The sequence below is a fragment of the Schistocerca nitens genome, chromosome 5 (assembly GCF_023898315.1).
Source record: "Schistocerca nitens isolate TAMUIC-IGC-003100 chromosome 5, iqSchNite1.1, whole genome shotgun sequence".
NCBI classification, from domain to species: domain Eukaryota; kingdom Metazoa; phylum Arthropoda; class Insecta; order Orthoptera; family Acrididae; genus Schistocerca; species Schistocerca nitens.
The window spans coordinates 236,244,658-236,269,919 of record NC_064618.1 but is presented as its reverse complement, the minus strand read 5'-3'; the positions used below and the strand labels follow the sequence as shown (position 1 = coordinate 236,269,919).

At 45.6% G+C, this 25,262-nt stretch overlaps 1 protein-coding gene across 1 annotated transcript in view; it reads left to right on the top strand.

Annotated features, from left to right (window-relative positions):
* Positions 1-25,262, top strand: part of LOC126260360 (chondroitin sulfate proteoglycan 4) — a 577,728-nt gene that overhangs the window by 249,964 nt on the left and 302,502 nt on the right. Inside the window, exon 8 of the mRNA XM_049957687.1 lies at positions 11,098-11,459. Within this exon, the coding sequence (XP_049813644.1) occupies positions 11,098-11,459 (362 nt within the window). The remainder of the gene's footprint in view (positions 1-11,097; positions 11,460-25,262) is intronic.

Here is a 25,262-nt window from a genome sequence, read left to right as displayed (position 1 = left end):
TAAGACGCCACTCGATTGTGATAAATGCCAAAGAACAAGGCATCAACGCGAGCTGGCCATGGCTCAGACAGTTTTCTAGTTTTATATTGCCGCCGGTTGGTCAACCCTTTGCTGACGCAATTTTTGTAATTAGCTGATACTCGCCATTTTCGGGGGCCTTAGATATTGTTTATGTGATATGAGGGTTTCATGACGCGTTTTGATCTAATGCAGGACTTCACAACATACGTGCTCGCGGAGCAAGCTGTGAGCAGCAAGGCGCGAGCACGCAGCAGCGCGAGCACGCTACCCCCACTACCGGACCAGAGCGGAGAGTGGGGAAAGTCACGTGGGGCACACAACAGCTGCCGCCAGTCGATGTAAATCCGCGGCCACCTGCAGGGATATCACTCACGAATTATTACTGCGACAAATGAAACAAATAAAGGAGAATCTACACGTGCCACATAATTTTATTAGCTTAGTGTATGCCTCTACATTCGCATTAATTTGTGAACTGTTACACAATAAAAGGTGTCACTGAAGTGTCGGATTCTCGGTTATCTTGTACTTTTTGCCCTTTACAATTGCGTCTATGTTCGGAGTAATTGTTCTTGTGCATTTTAGGCGCAGCGTGCAGTTTAAATTTCGATCAGACAATACGTTTCTCAGGCGCGTCTTGTTACATTTCATTTCAGAGAACAGTTTTTCACAAACATACGTGGAACCGAATATCGATATTATTGTAGCCGCCAGTTTGTGCAAACGAGGAAATCTATCCTGAGGGAAGTGTCTGTAGAATTCCAAAATGTTTTTCTTGTTCTGAAATTTGTCTCTGTATTCTCTGTCACACTGCAGGTCAATAACTTCTTGCTGCAGCTCAGGACGAATCTATTCGCTGAATATGGATAGAACAGATCAAAATCACTGTCTAGTGCTGTCAGATCTTGAAAGCACTGATACAACTAAACTATGTGAGTAATGTTCACAGTCTTTGTTGACATCTTGCATGGATGATAATTTAGGAAAATGAGCTAGGTTTCCTGTTTCCATCTGACTCACCCAAAGTGTCAATTTCATTTTAAAAGCTCGTATTCGATCTATGAAATGAGTAATTAGCAGATCTTTACCTTGTAGTAAAATGTTCAAAGCATTCAGATGGCTAGTTAAATCTGCTAAGAACGCGAGATCACATTCAAACGTGCGCGCGCACTTCCCCTCCCTCCCCTCCCTCCCTCCCCTCCCTCACTACTCCGCGACCTTGCACCTGCTCGCGAGCACTTGCCTGAGCAGACGCGAGTACTCGCGCTCAAAACCGGCCAGTTGTTAAGCCCTGATCTAATGTGATGCATCATATGTGACTGGATGGGCTTTATTCTCCAGTTCTTGTTTTCAGCCCCCGAGTACGCTTGTGTACACTCATGTTCAGAAAAAACAGAAACCTTGAACGATTAGGAATAGGAGATTCATATTCATAGGACATGAACATTAGTATTTTCTGCAGAAATGATTATCATTTCAACCATGTCGACACGCGGTTCAAGGTCAGCATCGATATCGCGCCGCAACGCCACCTACCAGTAAAGTATGCCTGCGGCTCTTGTTGCCTTGAAGACGTATGCGCGAAGTGTACCACAAAATCAGTGAGATATAATGACTCATTATTTTCATGAGTGAATGGGATGTGAACACCACGAGATGGTTCAGGTCGCATCACCCAGATCCCCCCCCCCCGAGAAGACCGACACCTCTTCCTTCTCGGCTGCGTCGCAACAATGGAACAGTGGAACTCATCGTATACTGTCAGGAGTGACAGTCCATCGTCGTTCATTACGGCATGGATTATGAGCGAGTTGTCCACTTCCCCGTCTACCTTTGACAAATGTGCAGAAACATGCGATACGGCAATGGTGTATGGAATGTTGTCACTGGGAACAGGAATGGCGTTAGATAGTGTTTTCGGACGAATCCAGGTTCCGTTTGTTTGAAAATGGTGGCTGTCTTTTGGTTTGCTCAGAGGGGGAGAGTGGCATCACAGTGACACACAGCATCCACTCAAGGCCTTACGGTGTCGGGTGCTACTGGGTACAACCACAAATCACAGCTTGTGCGTATCCAGTGCACTGTGGCCACTGTCACCTACGTGAATGATGCCCTGCGACCCGTAGCCACACCTTTCTGCACGACACTCCAGATGCCATTTTTCAGCAAGACAATGCACGCCCACATGTTGCTGCATGAACACGTGCCTTCTTGATCTCATAGGATATCAGTCTTTTTCCCTGGCCCGCCAGATCACCACACGTGTTGAAACTCGTATGTGTTCATTGGCAGCGGTGGCGAGACATGACAGAATCTCTGACCAGAGAGTTATTTATCGTTGCTAGTCTGCGCTTGACCGCCCGAGAGTTCAGTTGTGTGTAGCGAGTCGGCAGGAACAGTAGTAGTGTGTGTGGAGTCGGCAGAGCGAGTAGTCAGTTGCGAGTGGCACTCAGTCGGCAGTAGTTGTAGCGAGTGGACGGTTGTACTGAGCGGCCGTCAGCACGGGTCGGCGGCGTGCTCTCGTTACATCTCTTGTCACGGTTCTGGACGAGGTATATTGTTATTGAAGGTAATGAAGCAGCATTGCGCTCAGCTAATAACATATGTTAATTGTAATTAATTTGTTGAAGAATTGCCCCAATAATAATTTTCTTTTAAAGTAATTGTTTTAAACATAAAGATTCATTTCAAGTTAAATAATATTTCCCATGCATTCCCTCCAAGAATCGAAATTAAACATGGGGCAGCATTGCACGAAGCTGTGCCATAAAATAAGAGCAGATGTAGATGCAGTTTACTGAGGTAAGAATTTTGGTTTTTGTGTTCAGGTTTAATTATTGCACAGGGCCGAAGGTCAGCGCAGCTGGCCTTATAAAATTTATCAGGTTCATCTTAACGTTAATTTAGTGGGGACTTAACATTTTTGCACATTTTTGTTATCATTGAGTTTTATTACTATGGGAAGCTAACATTTCGGTCTATTTGCATTTTCATTCAATTCTTTTCATTTAAAAATTTTTGCGGGGAGGTTACAGTGTCACTAATCCAAAATTGGCGGGATATGGTCTAACAAGTGCAGTGCTATGACCCAATGCCAACCACCAAAGATAACTTTGGAACCAGGTGAATGCAGCACGGACGACTATACCACAGGATGCCATTCGCACCGTGTAGCGCCGATGCCATCGCACATGGAACAAGTTATCAGGGCCCAAGGCGGACCCTGTACCTGCTAGGCAACAGGCAAGACAATGCACGCCCACATGTTGCTGCACGGACACGTGCCTTCTTGGTCTCGTAGAATGTCAGCCGTTTTCCCTGGCCCGCCAGATCACCACGCGTGTCACTAATCGAGCATGGGTGAGATATGGTCAAACGACAAGTGCAGCGCTATGACCGAATGCCAACTACGGTAAATGAACTTTGGAACCAGGTGAATGCAGCATGGACGACTATACTATAGGACGCCATTCGCGCTGTATAGCGCCGATGCCATCGCACATGGAAAAAGTTATCAGGGTCCGTGGCGCACCCTATACCTACTAGGCAACAAGACGCATGCTGAACCAAGTTGACTGAAACGCTAATTATTTCTGCAGAATATACAAATGTACATGTCCTGTGAACGTGAACGTCCTATCTCCAGTCGTTCACAGTTGTCTGTTTTTTTCTGAACTTGAGTGTATTTTCCTGTCGCTCGAAAAGTTTCAATTAAGAGATTAAAAAGTACAAAATATTTAGTATGCAGTATCGCCCACGGATTGAAAAATTTCTTAGTAGGCCGTTGTTTCTCATGGGATCTCCAATACGCACGGGTTCTATAGGAAAACGGAAGTATCGTACCGAAAGAGTTTGTGCTGTAAGATCAATATTTCCACGTTTTTCGTGTTAGGAACTGTGTACTCTCTTAAAGCCATTGCAAGGCGAGGTACCATGTTCTTAAGTGGCTCAGCAATTTAAATACACTGTGTCAGCAGTCTTGACTTCCATACGTAACACATTTTCGATATTATTTTACACTACTTTTCAGTACAAACCATTAGAAATTTACAGCGGTACATTGCTCTTTTCCGATGATCTCACAGACGTGTATTGTCACTTCATCTGTTCAATACATGAAAGGTATTAATAGCGTCGCGTTCTTGTCATTATATTTATTTCGATACACAGCGTGTTCCAAAATAATGTAAACACTCTTTGAAAATGAACATCTCTGTAATGAAAGCGGTTAGAAATATAAATTTAGTGGTGTTAGGTGCCTCATGGTCCGACTTAAGGTGGTAAATGCTTAAACTGGTGTCAGTCCATCGCAATACACCATCGACAACGACTTACGACTGAGCAACATGCCAACTTTATTGTTTCCAACGGAATGGCATCACAGGCTTGCTCAGTTTGGTGTCTAAGATCATCCAGTGGTGTGGTCTCGCAGCGTAAACTGTGTTCTTGAGAGTACCACACATAAAGACGTCTACAAGAGTTAAATCTGGAAATCGAGCGGGATACTCCACACTCCGTCTTCGTCCTATCCATCTGGCACGGAGTGTACGATTGAGAATTGCCCTCACATCCAGGTGAAAGTGAGGTGGCGCCCCATCCTGTTGGAAGTAATAATCTTCATTTCCAAACACAACGCTACGACCAGGAGTTATCATTTCCAACATTTCCTAGTACGAGTCGCCCGTGATAGTGTTGTCAAAGAATTACGGCCCGATTAATCCTTTAGACCACACCAGGCTGTTACTCCTGGTATTGAAATACCTTTGATCGGTTACGTATGTATTCTCTCTGGTCCAATACACGTAATTATGGGGTTAATTGTTCCATCAAGTTTAAACGTCGCTTCATCTGACCAAAGAATTCCTTCTTTGAAACGTTGGTCTTCTTCACATCTGTTAAGGAAGCACTCACAAAATTCGGATCGCCTATCAGGATCATACTCGTTAAGAGCATGGAGAAGTCTTGGAATGTAGGGCTTAAAGTTTTGAGACCACAAAATTCTATGAACACTGCTTCTGCAGATCCTAGTTCCAAGAGAGCATTGCCTCACAGATTTCTTCGGGTATCGTGTATATGACTGGATTATTGCATCAACACTCTCTTCGTCTGTTGAACTTCTCTTTCGTCCGCTATGCCCCTTCTTCATATAGTGCACCGTTCCTTCCACTTCAGACTTACCTCTGATTCTTGTAATTGTTACTCTTGTCGGTGGTGGTGTTCCAAATTCAACTCTCCAACGTCGGCGTACCGCACTCACATTCTCTGTTTTCCAGTAACACTTTAACACCATTTCCGTTGTTCAAGCGATAACGCCATGTTTGTTGACAATCCTGAAACAAGAGAAAGCACCGGTTTCTAAATTATTACCCATAAAATTGTATTTCTGTCTCCATTCATTAAAGAGTGTATACATTATTTTGAGACGCCCTGTATTCATTCGTTTGAGAAACATGTCCCGTGGTTAGTTTCGATAATTTGTTGTTCATATTCTGTTAGCATACAACTCTAGCTTTCCATCGTTTTTTCTAGTTGACTTCTTAAATCAGTTATTTTCTTCTTCTCCTTCTTACTCTATTTACGCATTTCAAGGTTAAATATTTCGATCCGTCTTCCAAGTGGTCTTCTTGCGTTACTCTTGCCAACTGAATTATTTAGGTTATTTGTCACGAAGGCATACCGCAAGTCTATCATGGTATCTGTGTGGAGATTATGACGCATCAGTTATCCTAATGTGTGATTTATTTAATTTAAAAACATAACTTCTTTTTGGAAACGTGATCCTGTTATCGAGTGATTAAAAATATTATGCTATAAGGCGTACTTTTCGCTGCGCCTTATGGCGTAATACATACAAGAACGTGATGATGGGATCATCTCTACCTGAAACATTTTTACTTCCTACGTTAAATAAGGTATCTGGAAACATGATACATACATTACAATCGCCAAACTGTAATTTATAGCTACATTTGTTTACTTCATTATGAATAGTTACAAATTATTTTCCATACGGTGTCCATACTGTTGCCGTTTTATCTATTTGGAACTTATATATGTATCTCTTATTACAGATTTTCCTTCTTTTCCTCTAGCAATTACTTGCTCCCGCGAAGAGCACCCCCCGTGTAAGCTACTGCTTTCTGTTGTTACTCTTTAAAAATTCCTTTCCAAACTGTGATGGAAAATAGCTGCCTTTGTCGAAAAATCACTCACACTCAAGCCATCATTGTAGGCCCAAATCACAACACATTTAGAAGGATAACAGGAAGACCTTTCCACCATCTCCTAGATGAACAGAACCCTCCTTCTCTCCAATACTGGAAACCGGCTCTGGTGCACACAGTAGCCAGGAATGCAGTCCACAGATGTAGCCAGTAAATAATGTCTGAAGTGAAATTTTCACCTTCATCTGTAGTTACTATTAATTTTACGCTATTTGACGATTTCACCTGTTATGCCATTTTCTAACGGTAGTTGAAATACTTAAGCACAATCCAGTAACTTGACCTGCCACTATAAAATGGCAGGCAGAAATTCATAGCCATGCTTGCAGTTGGTAAAAAGAATATGTTAAAGTAGTATCTGAACCGATAAACTGACTCATGTGAGTAGGCAGTAATAAAACAGCACCGGCATTCGCCGAACAGATAACACCAGCAACTGATTACAAATTGAAGCGTTGCTGCCGTTCATACCAACACAGAGTAACTTCCTGGCAGGTTAAAACTGTGTGCCGGACTGGGAGCTGAGTTCGATATTTTTGGGTTTCGCGGACAAGTGCGTTGCCGCGTGATCTATTCAGGCACAGGTCACGACACGCTCTCACAGCTTCAGTACTGCCCGTCGTAGGATATTTCAGTCGGTCGACAAACTTTTCACGTTAGAGTCCGGATCCGGCATACAGTTCGAATCTGCCAGGAAGATTCAAATCGGCGCACAGTGAAAGGTCATACTCTAAATACAAAAACCGTAAGCATTATTACTTATCAGTTTTACTAGCAATCTGCCTCGGCTTCCCACGGTCAGCACTTTCTACGGTTGGACGACTTATCTGGAGTAATGGTAATATATATCCTATATCTACAAAATTTCCTCTTTAGTTAGACTATAACTGAAAACCATATCAAAATCACTACATTAGATCAAATATAGGCATAAAAACGCTGTTGGTTGATAATTGCTGAATGTATTCCATTCGGCCGGCCAGAGTGGCCAAGCGGTTCTCGGCGCTACAGTCTGGAACCGGGCGACCGCTGCGGTCGCAGGTTCGAATCCTGCCTCGGGTATGGATGTGTGTGATATCCTTAGGTCAGTTAGGTTTACGTAGTTCTAACTTCTAGGGACTGATGACCTCAGAAGTTAAGTCCCATAGTGCTCAGAGCCATTTGAACGATTTTTTGTATTCCGTTCTCTGTCTTCCTCCACAGTTTTTGCCATCTACAGCTCCCTTTAGTATCATGGAAGTCATTCTCTCATGTCTTAACAGATGTCCTATCATCCTGTCCATTCTCTTTGTCAGTGTTTTCCATATATTCCTTTCCTCTCCGATTCAGCACAGAACCACCTCATTCCTTACCTTATCAATCCACCTAATCTTCAACATTCGTCTGTAGCACCACCTCTCAAATGCTTCGATTCTCTTCTGTTCCGGTTTTCCCACAGTCCATGTTTCACTACCATACAATGCTCTACTCCAGACGTACATTCTCAGAAATTGTTTCCTCGAATTAAGGCCGATATTGTTATTAGTAGACTTCTCTTGGCCAGGAATGGCCTTTTCGTCAATGTTAGTCTACCTTTGACGTCTCGCTTGCTCCGTCCGTCGTTGCTTATTTTGCTGCCTTGTAGCAGATTTGCTTAACTTCATCTACTACATGACCATCAATCCTGATGTTAAGTTTCTCGCTGTTCTCACTTCTGCTGTTTCTCATTAGTTTCGATTTTCCTGGATTTACTCTCATCCATATTCTGTACTCATTAGACTGTTCATTCCATTCAGCAGGTAATTTAATTCTTCTTCACTTACACGCAGGACAGTAAGGTCATCAGTGAGTCGTATCATTGACATCCTTTCAGCTTGTATTTTAATTCCACTCCTTTATTTACATCACTGCTTCTTCGTTGTACAGATTGAGCAAAATGGCGGAAGACTACATCCCTGTCTCACACCCTTTTTAATCCGAGCACTTCATTCTTTGTCGTCCACTCTTACTATTTCCTCGTCGCTCCTGTACATATTGTATATTACCCGTCTCTCCCTATAGCTTACCCCTATTCCTCTCAGAATTTCGAATATCTTGCACCATTTTACATAGTCGAACGCTTTTTCCAAATCGATAAATCCTATGAATGTGTCTTGATTTTTCTTTACTCTTGCTTCCATTATTAACAGAAACGTCAGAATTACCTCTCTGGTGCCTTTGCCTTTCCTAAAGCCAAACTGATCGCCATATATCACTTCTCAAAAAAATGGTTCAAATGGCTCTGAGCACTATGGGACTCAACTGCTGTGGTTATCAGTCCCCTAGAACTTAGAACTACTTAAACCTAACTAACCTAAGGACTTCACACACATCCATGCCCGAGGCAGGATTCGAACCTGCGACCGTAGCAGTCGCACGGTTCCGGACTGCGCGCCTAGAACCACGAGACCACCGCGGCCGGCTATCACTTCTCAATTTTCCTTTCAATTCTTCTGTATATTATTTTTGTCAACAACTTGGATGCATGAGCTGTTAAGCTGATAGTATTACAATTCTGGCACTTGTCAGCTCTTGCAGTCTTCGGAATTGTGTGGATGATACTTTTCCCAAAATCACATGGTATGTCAGTCAGATGGTATGTCAACAGACTCATACATTCTGCACACCAACGTGAATATACGTTTTGTTGCCACTTCCCCCCATGATTTGAGAAATTCTGATGGGATGTTATCTATCCCTTCTGCCTTATTTGATCTTAAGTCCTCCTAAGCTCTCTTAAATTCTGATTCTAATACTGGATCCGCTGTCTCTTCTATACCGACTGCTGTTTCTCCCTCTGGCAAGTCAACAGACACCCTCATAGAGGCCTTCAGTGTATTCTTTCCACCTATCCGCTCTCTCCTCTGCATTTAACTGTGAATTTGCCGTTGCGCTCTTAGTGTTACCACCCTTGTTTTTAATTTCACTGAAGTATGTTTTGACTTCCCTATATTTCAAGATTTTAAGCATGGCTGAAACAGCAACTGTTGAAATTCTTCACGGTAAATGACAGCCAAAACAGTTGCAGGATAAAGATTTATTAAAATTCTTACCCACGGTTTCGGTATATCTAAATATACCTTCATCAGAAGTAAAATACACTAAAATCACATCGTGCAATGGAGATTCATAAAACAATTGTGCCAAAGGCGTCGTCAATAGTTAAAACATCATCTCCATTTATACAACATAATTATGGACAGAGGATCGATGCGATAGAGAGGAGCACATGGAGAGTGATGGGAGGGGTGAGGGGGAGGGGGGAATAGCAACTGGACACAGGGAGGAACAGATGGAGATAGACAGTGGAGGTTGTGGCCAGGGAGAGGGGAGAGGGGGAGGGCAGAGAGGAGGGTAGAGGAAATTGACAAAGAGAGGGAGACGGAGGAAACAGGCTAATAGAATTGGAAGAAACACATACCTGAGAAATTCTGCATATGCAGCTAGTATGTAGTAATTACAGTCGAATATGGAAAAAATTGTCTTTTTAGAAATTTTGTACGCCTATCATACATGACAAAAGAAAAGTAAGTAAATGGTATGTCAAAAAGTAATGTTATATAAAAGAAGGGAGATCCCAGACACGGCATGCTGTTGCTTCAGATATACAGCAGTGTGAATACGGACGGAAATTTGCCGTCGACAGTAAATTATTACAATATTGGTCAGTTTGGGGATTTTAAAACAAAGATTGGGAAAAATGAAACTGTTCCAGAAAGTACAGGGTCACTAGAAAGTACGTTAACTTTCGGAAAATCGTGGATTCATGATAGCATAACATAGGTAGAGAGGTGAAAACTGGCACACATTGGTGAAATGACATGGAGTTTTATTTAAACGAAAAGCGTTTGCAAAAACTGGCCGATAGGTGGCGCTGAACAGTCGTCAGTGACGTCGCATGAGAATTGGGCTTAAAATGACCTGTAGCTAGAGAGGGAGTCAGATCATCGTGACAGGGTCCTGCTGGAAGGTACGGTTTTAAGCAGGATGACACTCCACCTCATATTTCTACACATATAAATCTCCTCTTGCGCATAGCGTTCAGTGAGGATTGAGTGCAGGGCTGCCACATCCCTGATGCTTGACCTCCCAGGTTTTCAAACCTCAGTCCGTGTGATTTGATTATAGGCAGTGACACACTGTCAACCAGGAGATATGCGATATGTTGTAATTTTTGTTTATTTATGATAGGGACTGAAAACCCATGAAGAGAAGACCGCCAAAGAAATAGTCTGTATTTGGATGGGATACTAGTTTCGGCTAAACATCTAGCCATCTTCAGATTATAAAACGTTCTTGATGTGTGTTGATATGCCGTAATGGCACCAAGAAAAATCAAGAAATTTTATAGCCTGAAGATGGCTAGATTGTTAGGCAAAACTAACAATCCACGCAAATAAAGCAGATTACTTTACGGGTCTTCAGCCCCTAACGTAAATAAACAAAACTGTCTCTGCTACAAATCAATTGTGTTAATTATTGTTTCTGTGTCACACGAAGGGCCATTTGTTGGTCATTTTGTGCACTTTATGTTTCAATAAAGCCCCAAATTATTTCAAGGATTTGTGTCAACTTTTTCAACCTCGACCAACATTGTTCCGTGAACTCTTGGATTTTCAAAAGTTAATGGACATTTGAGTCACCCTGTATTTCATGCACTTTAAGATAGGCAACACAGTTTACGTCAACTGCCGCAAGTGCGGTTGATGTAAATTGGGTCTCCTACCTTAAGGTGCACGAACGCTTTAGCGGGCCAGTTTCATTTTGGCCAGTCCGTGCTGGTCCCCGTGCTCGAGCTAGCCGGCAGAGGTGAGGTGGGCGCCGTGTGCCGCAGGGGACGCGCAAGGTGCTGACGCGGTCGCTGCTGCGCGCCGAGGACCCGGACAGCCCGCCCGAGGAGCTGGTGTTCACCGTGCTGAGCCGCGACGCGGCCGGCGGCCACGTTGAGCGCGCGCTGCAGCCGGGCCGGCCGCTCGACTCGTTCACGCAGCGCGACCTGGACGCCGGGCTCGTCGCCTACGCCCACCCGCCGGCGTCGGCGTCGGCGTCGCCCGGCGCCTCGGCCGGCGCGCAGTCGCGGCTCGCGCTGCAGGTGTCCGACGGCATCGAGACGAGCGCCGCCGCCGTGCTGCGCATCGCCGCCTACCCGCTGCAGCTCACGCTCATCAACAACACCGGGCTCGTCATCACGCACAGGTAGGCCGCCGCTGCTCCCCAGCTAAAGCGTCAGCAGGTGACTAAGTGCAAACACATAGCCAAAACACGCCATAGCAGAGGAGTGATGCAGCTGCCTCGAACCGATGTCACCATCTGCAGGCACACACACACACATATATATATATATATATATATATATATATATATATATATATATATATATATATATATACAGGGTAACTCACCTAACGTTACCGCTGGATATATTTCGTAAACCACATCAAATACTGCCGAACCGATTCCACAGACCGAACGTGAGGAGAGGGGCTAGTGTAATTGTTTAATACAAACCACACAAAAATGCACGGAAGTGCGTTTTTTAACACAAACCTACGTTTTTTTTAAAAATGGAACCACGTTAGTTTTGTTAGCACATCTGAGCATATAACAAATACGTAATCAGTGCCGTTTGTTGCATTGTAAAAGGTTAATTACATCAGGAGATATTGTAACCAAAAGTTGACGCTTGAAACCTCCGACGATCAGTTGCGTGTTGTAACAAACAGGGACCACGGTCGGCGAGCAGTGTCATGCGCATACTGCATCGTCACCGCTTTCACCCGTTTCATGTGTCGCTACATCAGCAATTACATGGTGATGACGTTAATCATCGAGTGCAATTCTGTCAATGGGCATTAACAGAGACTGCGTTGCAGTTCTACCTGTTTACCGATGAAGCGGGTTTCACAAACCACGGGGCAGTGAATCTGCGGAACATGCATTACTGGTCCGTGGACAATCCTCGCTGGCTCAGACAGGTAGAGCGACAGCGACCGTGGACTGTAAATGTATGGTGCGGAATCATTGGCGACCACCTCATTGGTCCTCACTTCATTGCAGGGGCCCAAACAGCTGCAACATACATCGCGTTTCTACAGAATGATATGCCAACGTTGCTCGAAAATGTCTCACTGGAAACGCGTCGACGTATGTGGTATCAGCATGATGGTGCACCTGCACATTCCGCAATTAACACTAGGCTGACCCTTGACAGAATGTTCGACGGGCGTTTCATAGGACGTGGAGGACGCATAAATTGGCCAGCCCGTTCTCCTGATGTTACACCTCTGGACTTCTTTCTGTGAGGTACGTTAAAGGAGAATGTGTACCGTGATGTGCCTACAACCCCAGAGAATATGAAACAACGTATTGTGGCAGCCTGCGGCGACATTACACCAGATGTACTGCGGCGTGTACGACATTCATTACGCCAGAGATTGCAATTGTGTGCAGAAAATGATGGCCACCACATTGAACATCTATTGGCCTGACATGTCGGGACACACTCTATTCCACTCCGTAATTGAAAACGGAAACCACGTGTGTACGTGTACCTCACCCCTCATGGTAATGTACATGTGCGTCAGTGAAAAACACCAATAACAAGGTGTTAGCATGTGGACGTAATGTGCTGTTCCAGTCTCTTCTGTACCTAAGGTCCATCACCGTTCCCTTTGGATCCCTACGTAATTCGGTGCTCTCCGATACATACGATCGAACAGCGGAGGAGTGGTACTCAAGCGTCAACTTTAGGTTACAATATCTCCGGATGTAATCAACATTTTACAATGCAACAAACGGCATTGATTACGTATTTGTTTAAATGTTCAGATGTGCTAACAAAACTAACGGGGTTCCATTTAAAAAAACGTAGGTTTGTGTTAAAAAACATACTTCAGTGCATTTTTTTATGGTTTGTATTAACCAATTACACTAGCCCCTCTCCTCACGTTCGGTCTGTGGAATCGGTTCGTCAGTATTTGATGTGGTTTACGAAATATATCCAACGGTAATGTTAGGTGACTCACCCTGTATATATATGTGTGCGTGAAACTCTTCCAGCTTGAAGGGGCAAAACAGATGGCGCTATGGTTGGCCCGCTAGCTGGCGCTGCCATAGGTCAAACGGATATCAACTACGTTTTTTTTTAAAAAAAAATAGGAACCCCCATTTCTTATTACATATTCGTGTAGTACGTAAAGAAATATGAATGTTTTAGTTGGACCACTTTTTTAGCTTTATGATAGATGGCGCTGTAATAGTCACAAACGTATAAGGACGTGGTATCACGTAACATTCCGACACTGAGGACGGTATTTGCTTCGTGATACATTACCCGTGTTAAAATGGACAGTATACCAATTGTGGAAAAGTTCGTTATCGTGTTGATGTAAGGCTATTGTGATCAAAATGCCCAACGGGCGTGTCCTACATTTACTGCTCGGTATCCTGGACGACATTATTCAAGTGTACGGACCGTTCGCCGGATAGTTACGTTATTTCAGGAAACAGGAAGTGTTCAGCCACATGTGAAACGTCAACCACGACCCGCAACAAATGATGATCCCCAAGTAGGTATTTTAGCTGCTGTCGCGGCTAATCCGCACATCAGTAGCAGACAAATTGCGCGAGAATCGGGAATCTCAAAAACGTCGGTGTTGAGAATGCTACATCAACAGAGATTCTAAGCACCAGGAATTGCATGGCGACGACTTTGAACGTCGTGTACAGTTCTGCCACTGGGCACAAGAGAAATTACGGGACGATGACAGACTTTTTGCACGTATTCTAATTAGCGACGAAGCGTCATTCACCAACAGCGGTAACGTAAACCGGCATAATACGCAGTATTGGGCAACGGAAAATCCACGATGGCTGCGGTACGTGCAACATCAGCGACCTTGGCGGATTAATGTATGGTGCGGCATTATGGGATAATTGGCCCTCATTTTATCGATGGCAGTCTAAATGGTGCAATGTATGCTGATTTCCTACGTAATGTTCTACCGATGTTACTAAAAGATTTTTCACTGCATGACAGAATGTCGATGTACTTCCAACATGATGGATGTCCAGCACATAGCTCGAGTGCGGTTGAAGCTGTACTGAATAGCATAATTCATGAGAGGTGGATTGGTCGTCGAACCACCATACCATGGCCCGCACGTTCACCGGATCTGACGTCGCCGGATTTCCTTCTGTGGGGAAAGTTGAAGGATATTTGCTATCGTGATCCTCCGACAACACCTGACAACATGCATCAGCGCATTCTCAATGCATGTGTGAACATTACGGAAGGCGAACTACTCGCTGTTGAGAGGAATATCGTTACTAGTATTGCCAAATGCATTGACGTTGACGGACATCATTTTGAGCATTTATTGCATTAATGTGTTATTTACAGGTAATCACGCTGTAACAGCATGCGTTCTCGGAAATGATAAGTTCACAAAGGTACATGTATCACAATGGAACAACCGAAATAAAATGTTCAAACGTACCTATGTTCTGTATTTTAATTTAAAAAACCTACCTGTTACCAACTGTTAGTCTAAAAGTGTGAGCCATATGTTTGTGGCTATTACAGCGCCATCTATCACAAAGCGAAAAAAGTGGTCCAACTAAGACATTCATATTTCTTTACGTACTACACGAATATGTAATAAAAAATGGGGGTTCCTATTTAAATAAACTCAGTCGATATCCGTTTGACCTATGACAGCGACATCTAGTGGACCAACCACAGCGCCATCTGGTTCACCCTTTAAGCTAGACAAGTTTCGTCCTTTGTAGTTTTTTCGTTTGACGCTTATTTCGTGGGATATTTGGCCCGATCACAATCAACGGACCAACCTGTATATATATATGTGTGTGTGCAATGTTCAAAACTAAAGCAACAAACGGAAATTTTTGGAAGGTTGCCACAAATGAAATGTCATGTGGCGAGGGCCTTCCGGCGGGTAGACCCGATCGCCTGGTGCAAGTCTTCTGAGGTGACGCCACTTCGCCGACTTGCGCGTCGATGAGATTGCGTTCATGACGATGAAGATATCACAAATAACCGGTCCCTGAGCGGAGAAAATCTCCAACACAGCCGGGAACTGAACCCGAGCTCCGCGGCATGATAAGCCGGCGTGCTGTCCATTCAGCTACGGTGGCTAATAGTAAAGTAGAAATAATGTAAAGAATACAGAACGTTAACGACTGCAACATGCGTAACGGTAGACAAAAATGTTCTTCGTTTTTTTCCAACTTAACGGATTTACACTCAAATTCTGACAATTGATTGTTGTGCTCAGTATTGGGTGTGAGCACCTCTGGCAGCAATACAGGTCTCACAACGGCGGGTCATGCTGTGAATGATGTCATCAATCTCATGTTGAGGCAATATAACGCCCATTCTTCTTGCAGAACTGGTCGCAAGCCTTGGAGAGTGATGGTGGGTGCTGACGTGATAAAACCTGTGTCCGTATTGCGTCCCAGACGTTCTGTATGGGATTCATACCGGGAGGGCGACCAGGCCACGCCATATGTGCAAATTCGCCTTTTTCCAAGGAAACATCAACCACCCGTGCTCTATGAGGTCGAGCATTATTGTCTGTCAATACGAATTCTGGAGCCACAGCACCTTGCAAGAACCACTCATGAGGTCCCGAGTACTCGTCACAGTACCTGGCACCACTTACACCTTTCCGATTCAACCACACAATTTCATGAAGAGGTATTCGAGTGGTCCCTGCTCTCACAATTAGGGACCCTCCTCGGTATCGAACTCTTTCCACAGTGTCTGCGTCCAGAAATTGTATTCCACATATCTTCTAGTTGCGAATCCGCCGACAATCACTCTCCAGAGCAAACTCGTCTCTGAAAAGAACATTGGCCCACTATTCCACCCGCCAGATGTAATGTTGACAGCACCACTATAGACGTTCCCTTCTGTGAACACGCATTAGCGGTACGCCTACAGCAGGTCTCTGACGATAAAAGTGACTCTGCTGAAACCTTCTATACACCGTTCGCATCTATACAACACGTCCAGTGGGTGCTGCCACGTTAGATGCCAGTTGCCGTGCAGTACTAAGGCGGTACCGTCGTGCACTTACAAGTAACAGTCCTCTCTTTCCCATGTCATACGTGGTCGGCCCTGCTCTAGTCTTCTCGGATACACTTCTGGTCTCGAAACTGTCGCCCCATCCGAGAAACAACAAAACGATTCATGTTCAGCCATCGGCCACATCAGTTTGCATCTGTCCTGCTTCCATTTTTCCTATGGCCCTCCACCGTAGAGAGTCTGCTAGGCGTCTTCTCTGTGTCATACTGCACTTCTGTGACTGTGTACACAGCGATTGTGGATGTCGGACTATCCACCGGAACACGATCGTAGCACCTATTGACAGTTCGTATGATTATATCGTGAATTAGAAACAGGACGGGGAAATAACGGTTTGTTGCTTTCATAATAAAAAAAGACACAGTATCTCCTACAAAACAAAAGCTGAAAAATAATTTGGAAAGAGGTGGACAAGAACCTCCTACCTTTATCTTCACTTTTCTTTTTGCTTCGTATGACACTAAAAAATTAAATCAAATCCTGTCACACGTATAACGATTAAGTAAATTTGAATTTCTGGACACATTTCACAGACGTAGACGAAGGAATTCTGTTACATCAACATGGGTCTCGAAACATTTTGTTTCCATGTTACATCTCATGTTGTCGAACGCGTTTCAACAAGATCAGATTGCAAATTTTCACAGTTTGATAAGATGGCAACCCTCACGCAGCTGTTGAAGCAAGTTATCAACAACGACATTCTGTCAATGTTTGAGCCGGCATTGTTGGTGACAATTTGGTAGGCTGCGAAACCATACTCAATACTCCAGGAGTAAATCAGCGCATCAGAGATTCACTAGGACGGTGGGTTGATGAGTTTATCGGTGCCCACGGAGTGCATGTTGAATATCTTCTGTGAGAAAGAGTTGCGTGGGGTATGCTGGTGCGTTCTGTTCGTATGTTTTTCCTATGATTCATGAGTTAGAGATAATGAATAGTAACATGGAAACAAAGCTTTTTCAGACCCGTGTTATATAATATAATTTGTTCGTTTACGTGTGCGGAATATGTCCTGCAATTTGTGCTGTACATTTCTGTTACACCCTGTATTTCTAAATTGCTTGAAAGATATATAAACTTAAAACTGTTCTCTCATAACTTAAAGAAACTAACGCGCAGCATAATGGATAATTTGATTTCCGGACCCCCCACTACTCTTTCCTCCGAGTATGTCTTCTCGTGTGTATGTGGTCTTCGCCGATTCTTTTCTATCGTTCATTCTTTCATCGCAGTGATAATTTACCTTTTCCTATCCTCGACGTTCTGGCTATGAGGTAGTCCTGTAAAGCACTCCGTAGGAAGTTAGAGAACTACAGTCGGGATTTCGGATAGCACACTATCTTCAGACGTCGTTCCTCTAAAAAAGTCCAAAAGTCCATCATATTCTCTGGACCGTCTCAACAAATAGATCATCGTTTGGCCTTGAAGCTACGTTAATGCGTTTGTTTTAGAAGGTGGTTAGTACGTCCCGTCTGGGAAGAATACAAGCCCTGCTCCAATGTTGTGTTGTCCCATTCGAAGAAAGAAAGCGACTATTTCGGGCGCCAGACGCTACACTTGTTCCGAGGGGCCGCATATGAGGCAGCGTTCATCGAAGTGCAGAGATTGGCATTGAGGGCATAATGGTGAATCCGTCATATGTATCGCACGGAGACTGGAACGAGCGAATTTTTGCCATTAATTGTTAGGCGCCACACTCCACGTTTCTCTGTTCTAAGGTAACTTAGTGTATCGATCGCCATATCATATGCCAAGTATTATTCGACTGCCTCCTCTAATTAGGATTGATAGTTCGTCCGGTCGTTAGTATCCGATGCATGTTTCGACAAAAAAAAAAAAAAGCACTTGTATGGAGAAGTGACTGGAAAATGTACTGTATCGCCACTGGCGCAGTTCGAGAAACTGGTGCTAGTTCTTCTATTAATATTCCTGTCAGACATGTCTGATGTCGTCTCCGTAATTTTAATATCGTGCTGATATACAGCGCCACCGCTCGTTCGTGAACATGCACAAGACCCAGTGCAACCGCACTAGGAGGAAGGGTAAGGGCGTCGTATCTTGTTTTAAATAGTACACCTACACTCAAGAGGCAACCGAGCGCCGCCAGTATGTGTCATACCACCATCATCGGCATTGGGAGTACTTGGGCAAATCGCGGAATTCGTGACGCTAGGTAGGTGTTAGCATACGTGACCCCTTGGAGCACGTCTAATGACCGTGTGATGTTACCTTTGTCGCCCGTCCGGGTTGATTGTATTAGTCTCTTATAGTTGTACGCTGCTGTGTGTCGTATGTCGTTGGTAAAAACAATCCCTACGCATTTCAGGGTATCCATGAGCCGTAAAGGTGCTACACATTCTTCCTTTAGTCCAAGAGCAATATTCAACGTCACCGACTTGTCCATATTTATACGGCTCCCAGTGGCCGTTCCATATTTGTGGATCCAATCTAAAGCTACATGCATATCATTTCCACTTCGACGTTTGATCGAGTGAGATCTCTTGGCGCAATTTGCAGAGGCGCACTGCTATATTTCAAGTACTTTACAGTCGCAGATAAGGAGCGTCAGTGGTCGTTAGCCCCGTATCCGTGAGCCACCCGAGGGTTTATGTGTCGAGATAATCAGCCCATCCACAAAAGCAGGCGGTAAGGGCAGGTCAGGAGACATTAATTCGCGGCAGATAGCAGTGACTCTGGATGCCATCATATAGCTAAATGTCCTACAGGATCCCGAGGGAAACCCATCAGGTCCCGGTGATTTATTCACCGCACCCTACCAAACGTCTCCAACCCTTCCTCTTCTGCAATATCCTCCATCAATTATGCATCCACCTCTGGTGGAATCTTATGTGTAGCTTCGATTATGGCCATCATTTCGGTATCCAGTACAGTGGGAAGTTGAGTGTAATGTATGCAAGGTCATTGCCTATTTCTTGTTGTGATGTTAGGTGTCTGCTGCACGTACCAGGACTCTTCGTTGGTTTTTGCTTTCGTTCACAATGTGATATAACGAAGGGCGTTTTCCTGTAACCTGTTCTAATGTCCATACCCTGACCACTGCATCTTCGACGTGGTGTCGCATGATGGATATAACTTTGGCCTTTTCGCTCCGGAGAAGGCCCATTCCCGTAGCACCGTGAAACAGAAGTCCATCGTCTGACGTCGCCTCACTGCCTGTTCACGACCGCATGTCCTCATTACACGGCGTAGAGCCCGTTTGGCATAATCTATCCGCCAACGCAGGGTCATGGGATTCGCCCGGAGGCGTCGTTCACAAGGTATGCAAACACCTTCAATGGCGTCCCGACAAGCTGTGTACCGCAGGTGGGCGACCTTCATTTTCCAAGGACCGCGGGTACTGCCGCCGGAGGGAGATCGTACATGTAACGCCGTATGGTCGATGCAGGTTGCATGCCAGAGTTCTTCTTCGAGGACGCCAGCCTTAAGATTGCATGTAACATCTATTCGGTCGAGGCGACGTAATGACAGTGGCCATGGACATGCTCCCAGGTGTCAAACAGACGCACATTCTTCACCGGCATTCGTAGTTGTGGGCACGGGTATATCGAGGAAATTGAGCTTTGGGTGGAAGTACACAATTAAAATCGCCGCCTGGGATCAATTGGTCGTGTCGACCTTGGAAGAGCTGGGCAGTTTCCTCTGCGAAGCAGCGGGAACGCTCTAATCTCCTGCCTGTACCGTACGGTGAGTAGATGTTGAAGAGTCGTATATCAATCACCGTAATAGCTAATTCTCACGCCGACGGTAGCTACTGCCGTGGAGCCTTCTCTGAGAAGTACTGCCGGCCGTGGTGGCCGAGCGGTTCTAGGCGCTTCAGTCTGTAACCGCGCGACCGCTACGGTCGCAGATTAGAATCCTGCCTCGGGCATGGTTGTGTGTGATGTCCTTAGGTTAGTTAGGTTTAAGTAAAAGTTCTAGGGGACTGATGACCGCAGATGTTAAGTCCCATAGTGCTCAGAGCCATTTTTTTTTAGAAGTACTGCTATGCCGCTGTCATTTTCGGAGCCACGTCAGATGGAGGATTCGTCGCCGTACGTGACAGGAAATTCGTTGACGTATCCTTCCTGGAAGAGGACGATGTCGATGTCCGCCGCTTGTAACACATGTTTTAGCAAAGACATATTAATACGAGATCGTATGGACTGATATTGATAAAAGCCACCTGATATGCTTGTCTCCTTCCGTAGCAGCTTTTCCGGCTGTTGCGACCTTCAGTGGACCCCCTTCACAACCATCAGGCCAATCTCCTTGGGAAAAGTTTGCCGTCAGTCTATGTCGTCTCCTCTACTGACTTGGATTGCAGCGGACTGCTGGTAGCTCTGTGTTGTCGAGCTTTTCAGTTCGCTCATGGCGAATGCTGTTGTCGAGACGGTGGTGTTCCGGATGTGAGGCCTCGGCAGCCTCTGTAAGGTGGCCTCTTCCTCGTTGTTTTCTTCATCGTCGAAAAAAAATGGTTCAAATGGCTCTGAGCACTATGGGACTCAACATCTGTGGTCATAAGTCCCCTAGAGCTTAGAACTACTTAAAGCTAACTAACCGAAGGACATCACACACATCCATGCTCGAGGCAGGATTCGAACCTGCGACCGTAGCAGTCGCGCGGTTCCTGACTGAGCGCCTAGAACCGCTAGACCACCGCGGCCGGCCTTCGTCGTCGCCCTTCGTGAATATTAAGCAGTCGTTCGACGGGTTATTGTGCCATTTCGAGGGTAGTTGCTTACGCGTGAGCGTTTCTGTATCCGAATGAGGGCAGGCGAATCTGTCCCCACAGTAGGTAGCCATTGTCACCACCCGACCGTGGATGTCTATTTTCTCTGTATTGTAAGCACCAGTAGTTTGTAGTCGCTGCTCGATGGTAGGAAGGGGGAGGGGGGGGGGGAAATGGATCGTCGCCGCCGACAACATGCTCGTGGGCCGTCGTCGGCTCTTCGACGGGACTGTCCAGTTGCTCAGTGAGGTCATTGTTTAATGGGGCGTTCTTCCGGAACACATTTGCTTACGTGAGAAGGAAGGCTGTCACCATAGGTGTTGCTACAGCTTCACCTCTCTGTACTTGAACAGTTCTCCGTTGAAGACATGGGGAGCGAACGTGGCCTTCTTGACCACAGCCTGTGCAACTACACTCCTGGAAATGGAAAAAAGAACACATTGACATCGGTGTGTCAGACCCACCATACTTGCTCCGGACACTGCGAGAGGGCTGTACAAGCAATGATCACACGCACGGCACAGCGGACACACCAGGAACCACGGTGTTGGCCGTCGAATGGCGCTAGCTGCGCAGCATTTCTGCACCGCCGCCGTCAGTGTCAGCCAGTTTGCCGTGGCATACGGAGCTCCATCGCAGTCTTTAACACTGGTAGCATGCCGCGACAGCGTGGACGTGAACCGTATGTGCAGTTGACGGACTTTGAGCGAGGGCGTATAGTGGGCATGCGGGAGGCCGGGTGGACGTACCGCCGAATTGCTCAACACGTGGGGCGTGAGGTCTCCACAGTACATCGATGTTGTCGCCAGTGGTCGGCGGAAGGTGCACGTGCCCGTCGACCTGGGACCGGACCGCAGTGACGCACGGATGCACGCCAAGACCGTAGGATCCTACGCAGTGCCGTAGGGGACCGCACCGCCACTTCCCAGCAAATTAGGGACACTGTTGCTCCTGGGGTATCGGCGAGGACCATTCGCAACCGGCTCCATGAAGCTGGGCTACGGTCCCGCACACCGTTAGGCCGTCTTCCGCTCACGCCCCAACATCGTGCAGCCCGCCTCCAGTGGTGTCGCGACAGGCGTGAATGGAGGGACGAATGGAGACGTGTCGTCTTCAGCGATGAGAGTCGCTTCTGCCTTGGTGCCAATGATGGTCGTATGCGTGTTTGGCGCCGTGCAGGTGAGCGCCACAATCAGGACTGCATACGACCGAGGCACACAGGGCCAACACCCGGCATCATAGTGTGGGGAGCGATCTCCTACACTGGCCGTACACCACTGGTGATCGTCGATGGGACACTGAATAGTGCACGGTACATCCAAACCGTCATCGAACCCATCGTTCTACCATTCCTAGACCGGCAAGGGAACTTGCTGTTCCAACAGGACAATGCACGTCCGCATGTATCCCGTGCCACCCAACGTGCTCTAGAAGGTGTAAGTCAATTACCCTGGCCAGCAAGATCTCCGGATCTGTCCCCCATTGAGCATGTTTGGGACTGGATGAAGCGTCGTCTCACGCGGTCTGCACGTCCAGCACGAACGCTGGTCCAACTGAGGCGCCAGGTGGAAATGGCATGGCAAGCCGTTCCACAGGACTACATCCAGCATCTCTACGATCGTCTCCATGGGAGAATAGCAGCCTGCATTGCTGCGAAAGGTGGATATACACTGTACTAGTGCCGACATTGTGCATGCTCTGTTGCCTGTGTCTATGTGCCTGTGGTTCTGTCAGTGTGATCATGTGATGTATCTGACCCCAGGAATGTGTCAATAAAGTTTCCCCTTCCTGGGACAATGAATTCACGGCGTTCTTATTTCAATTTCCAGGAGTGTATTTGGCTGACCATCATAAATGACTATCGCTCTACAGCTTCCAATTGTGAGGTAAGACGGCACATTTTTTGTTAGCTCCATCTGTATTTGTTTCACCCCCTTAAGTTCTGGGTACGTCGTAAACGTTGTACATTTTTCAGCGACTTTCCATAGAGTTGTAGCACGGCAAACACGATGCCAGCCGGAACCTCAAATGGTAATTCGAATGCTCTGAGAGTTCTTAATCCAAGCCCCGCACGATCAATAGTTACCGCTCCAGCATAGTTCTCAGAGCGTCTAAAACTAAGTCCATCTTGGTTGTCACGCACGATCTTGTTACAATCACTGATCAATTTGACTTAGACCACACTGCTTGTGAAGTTGATTCTAGTCATATCCTGTGATTCAGTGCAAGCACTAGCGAAGACGACCAGGAAGTAAACAACCTTGGGAGTGTGAAGTTCCGCGGAAGGACGTAAATAGACGTTCGAGCCGTACGACTTATGATAGCAGACTACTACTCGGAACCCAGAAGGCTATCATCTGCGCTACAGCTTCGACGAGGAAGCTGGTCCTCCGTATATGTCATACACTGTCTAAAGACTGTACCTACAAACATCGTTTGATTTTGAAAATGTAAACTGTACCAAACAGAAGCGCGTTTGATATATCGACATTGTGCCGTAGCACTGGAACAGTATACTTTCGTAGCACACATTGTAACACTAAAAACGTCAGCTGCAGGAAGCTGTTACCTACCGATATGCAGTTTCCTGTCATTTTAGCTGTCATTGTAGCTAAAACGACGCTGTTTGGAGAGATCCCCAATTTGCAGATGCTTTGAAACAGCTTGTACTCGCACCACGTTCTCTATAATACAAGAAAAATATACTAAATCAATAAAGCGAAACAATATGGCGGCTCCTATGTCCCGTGAGTGGACGGCTTCAAGTTAGCGTGCGTACGCTAAAGAGCCGAACACGACTAGTTTGCAGTGCCGGGGGATGGCTGTGGAACCACGGCGACTCCAGAAACTGCGAAGCTGTTAGAAAGAAAGAAGTTATGGGCGTTGTCTGTGACGTGTTGTTGTCCTTTTGAAAAGAAATATTTTTCATTTCCAGAAATCTTCTGCATTGGGAAAATTTATCTGGTGTGACCTATCGCAGTGGGGGCAATGTCTGGACAACTGAGAGCAATTAGGATTTTATTATCAGGAGGAAAGGTAGGTGTTTTGACGGGCAGTAGCATTACTGAATCTGAACAAACAACTTGATGTGGATATATGCGTTATTCCGAGTGGTTTCCGAGATAGAACACTTTTAATGAACATTTCTATTTATTTTCTGTGTTACTCATTGTCATTGTTTACAACGTACCATAGTAATATAGAGGAAATTGAGACGAACATTTTTATACAGGACGGTTGTGGTCTATCAAGTCGGAAAACAACCTCAAACTGGCCTGCAAAGAGTACCTAAGCGCACGCGCGGCGCGCAAGATTTACAATATTCCCGCGATCTCTTCGCGCAAAGTGTTAATCCTAAACAAAAAATAAATAGGACCTTTCTTTAGTTTAATTGTGTATTCAGGCACGTTTTGTCTGGAGTGTGCGGCTTTCGAGTTATTAATGAAAAACGTACAAAAGTGATATTGAACGTGTTCTATCTGGGAAACCATTCACAATAGGGCATAGGCCCATATGAAGCTTTCTTTCAGAATCGCTAATACCATCGCATGTGTCATGCGCTAGCCCCCTCTTCTGTCATAGTAACTAGTAATTTGTCCGACTCAGCTTGTAGTGGGTGTGATATATCATTGTACACAATGGTTCTGTGTTCGAATTGAGAGTTTGCCAACATGGTGCTTACTGACGGAAAGGTAAGGCAACGGGCGATGGGCACCAAGGTTGTATCAGGAGACCTATCCCCGTGAACAATAACCACAGCATTCAATGTTTGCAGCAGTGTTTCACCATTTGTCTGAGACAGAGTCCTTCCAGGAAGCAGGAAATCGTGAAGGACGTACCCGAAATGTTCGGACACCAGACATGGAGGAAAATGTGATTAACACCGTGGAAGGCGACCGCCGTGTCAGTTCCATGCAGGTACCCTCACAGGGCAAGGCAAACGACGGTGCTGAACATTTTCCATGACAGTTGTTACTACCCCTATCACTTAAAGCGTCTGCTGTAGCGACAGGCTTTCCTCATCGGCAGCAGCTTTGTCACTGGTTTCTTCACCAGGCAACCACGATTCCTGGATTTGTGTCACCCATCCCATTCACAGTGAAGGCCAATTTACGTGGAGTGGTATCTTAGACTTTCGTAACACTCATCTGTGGGATAG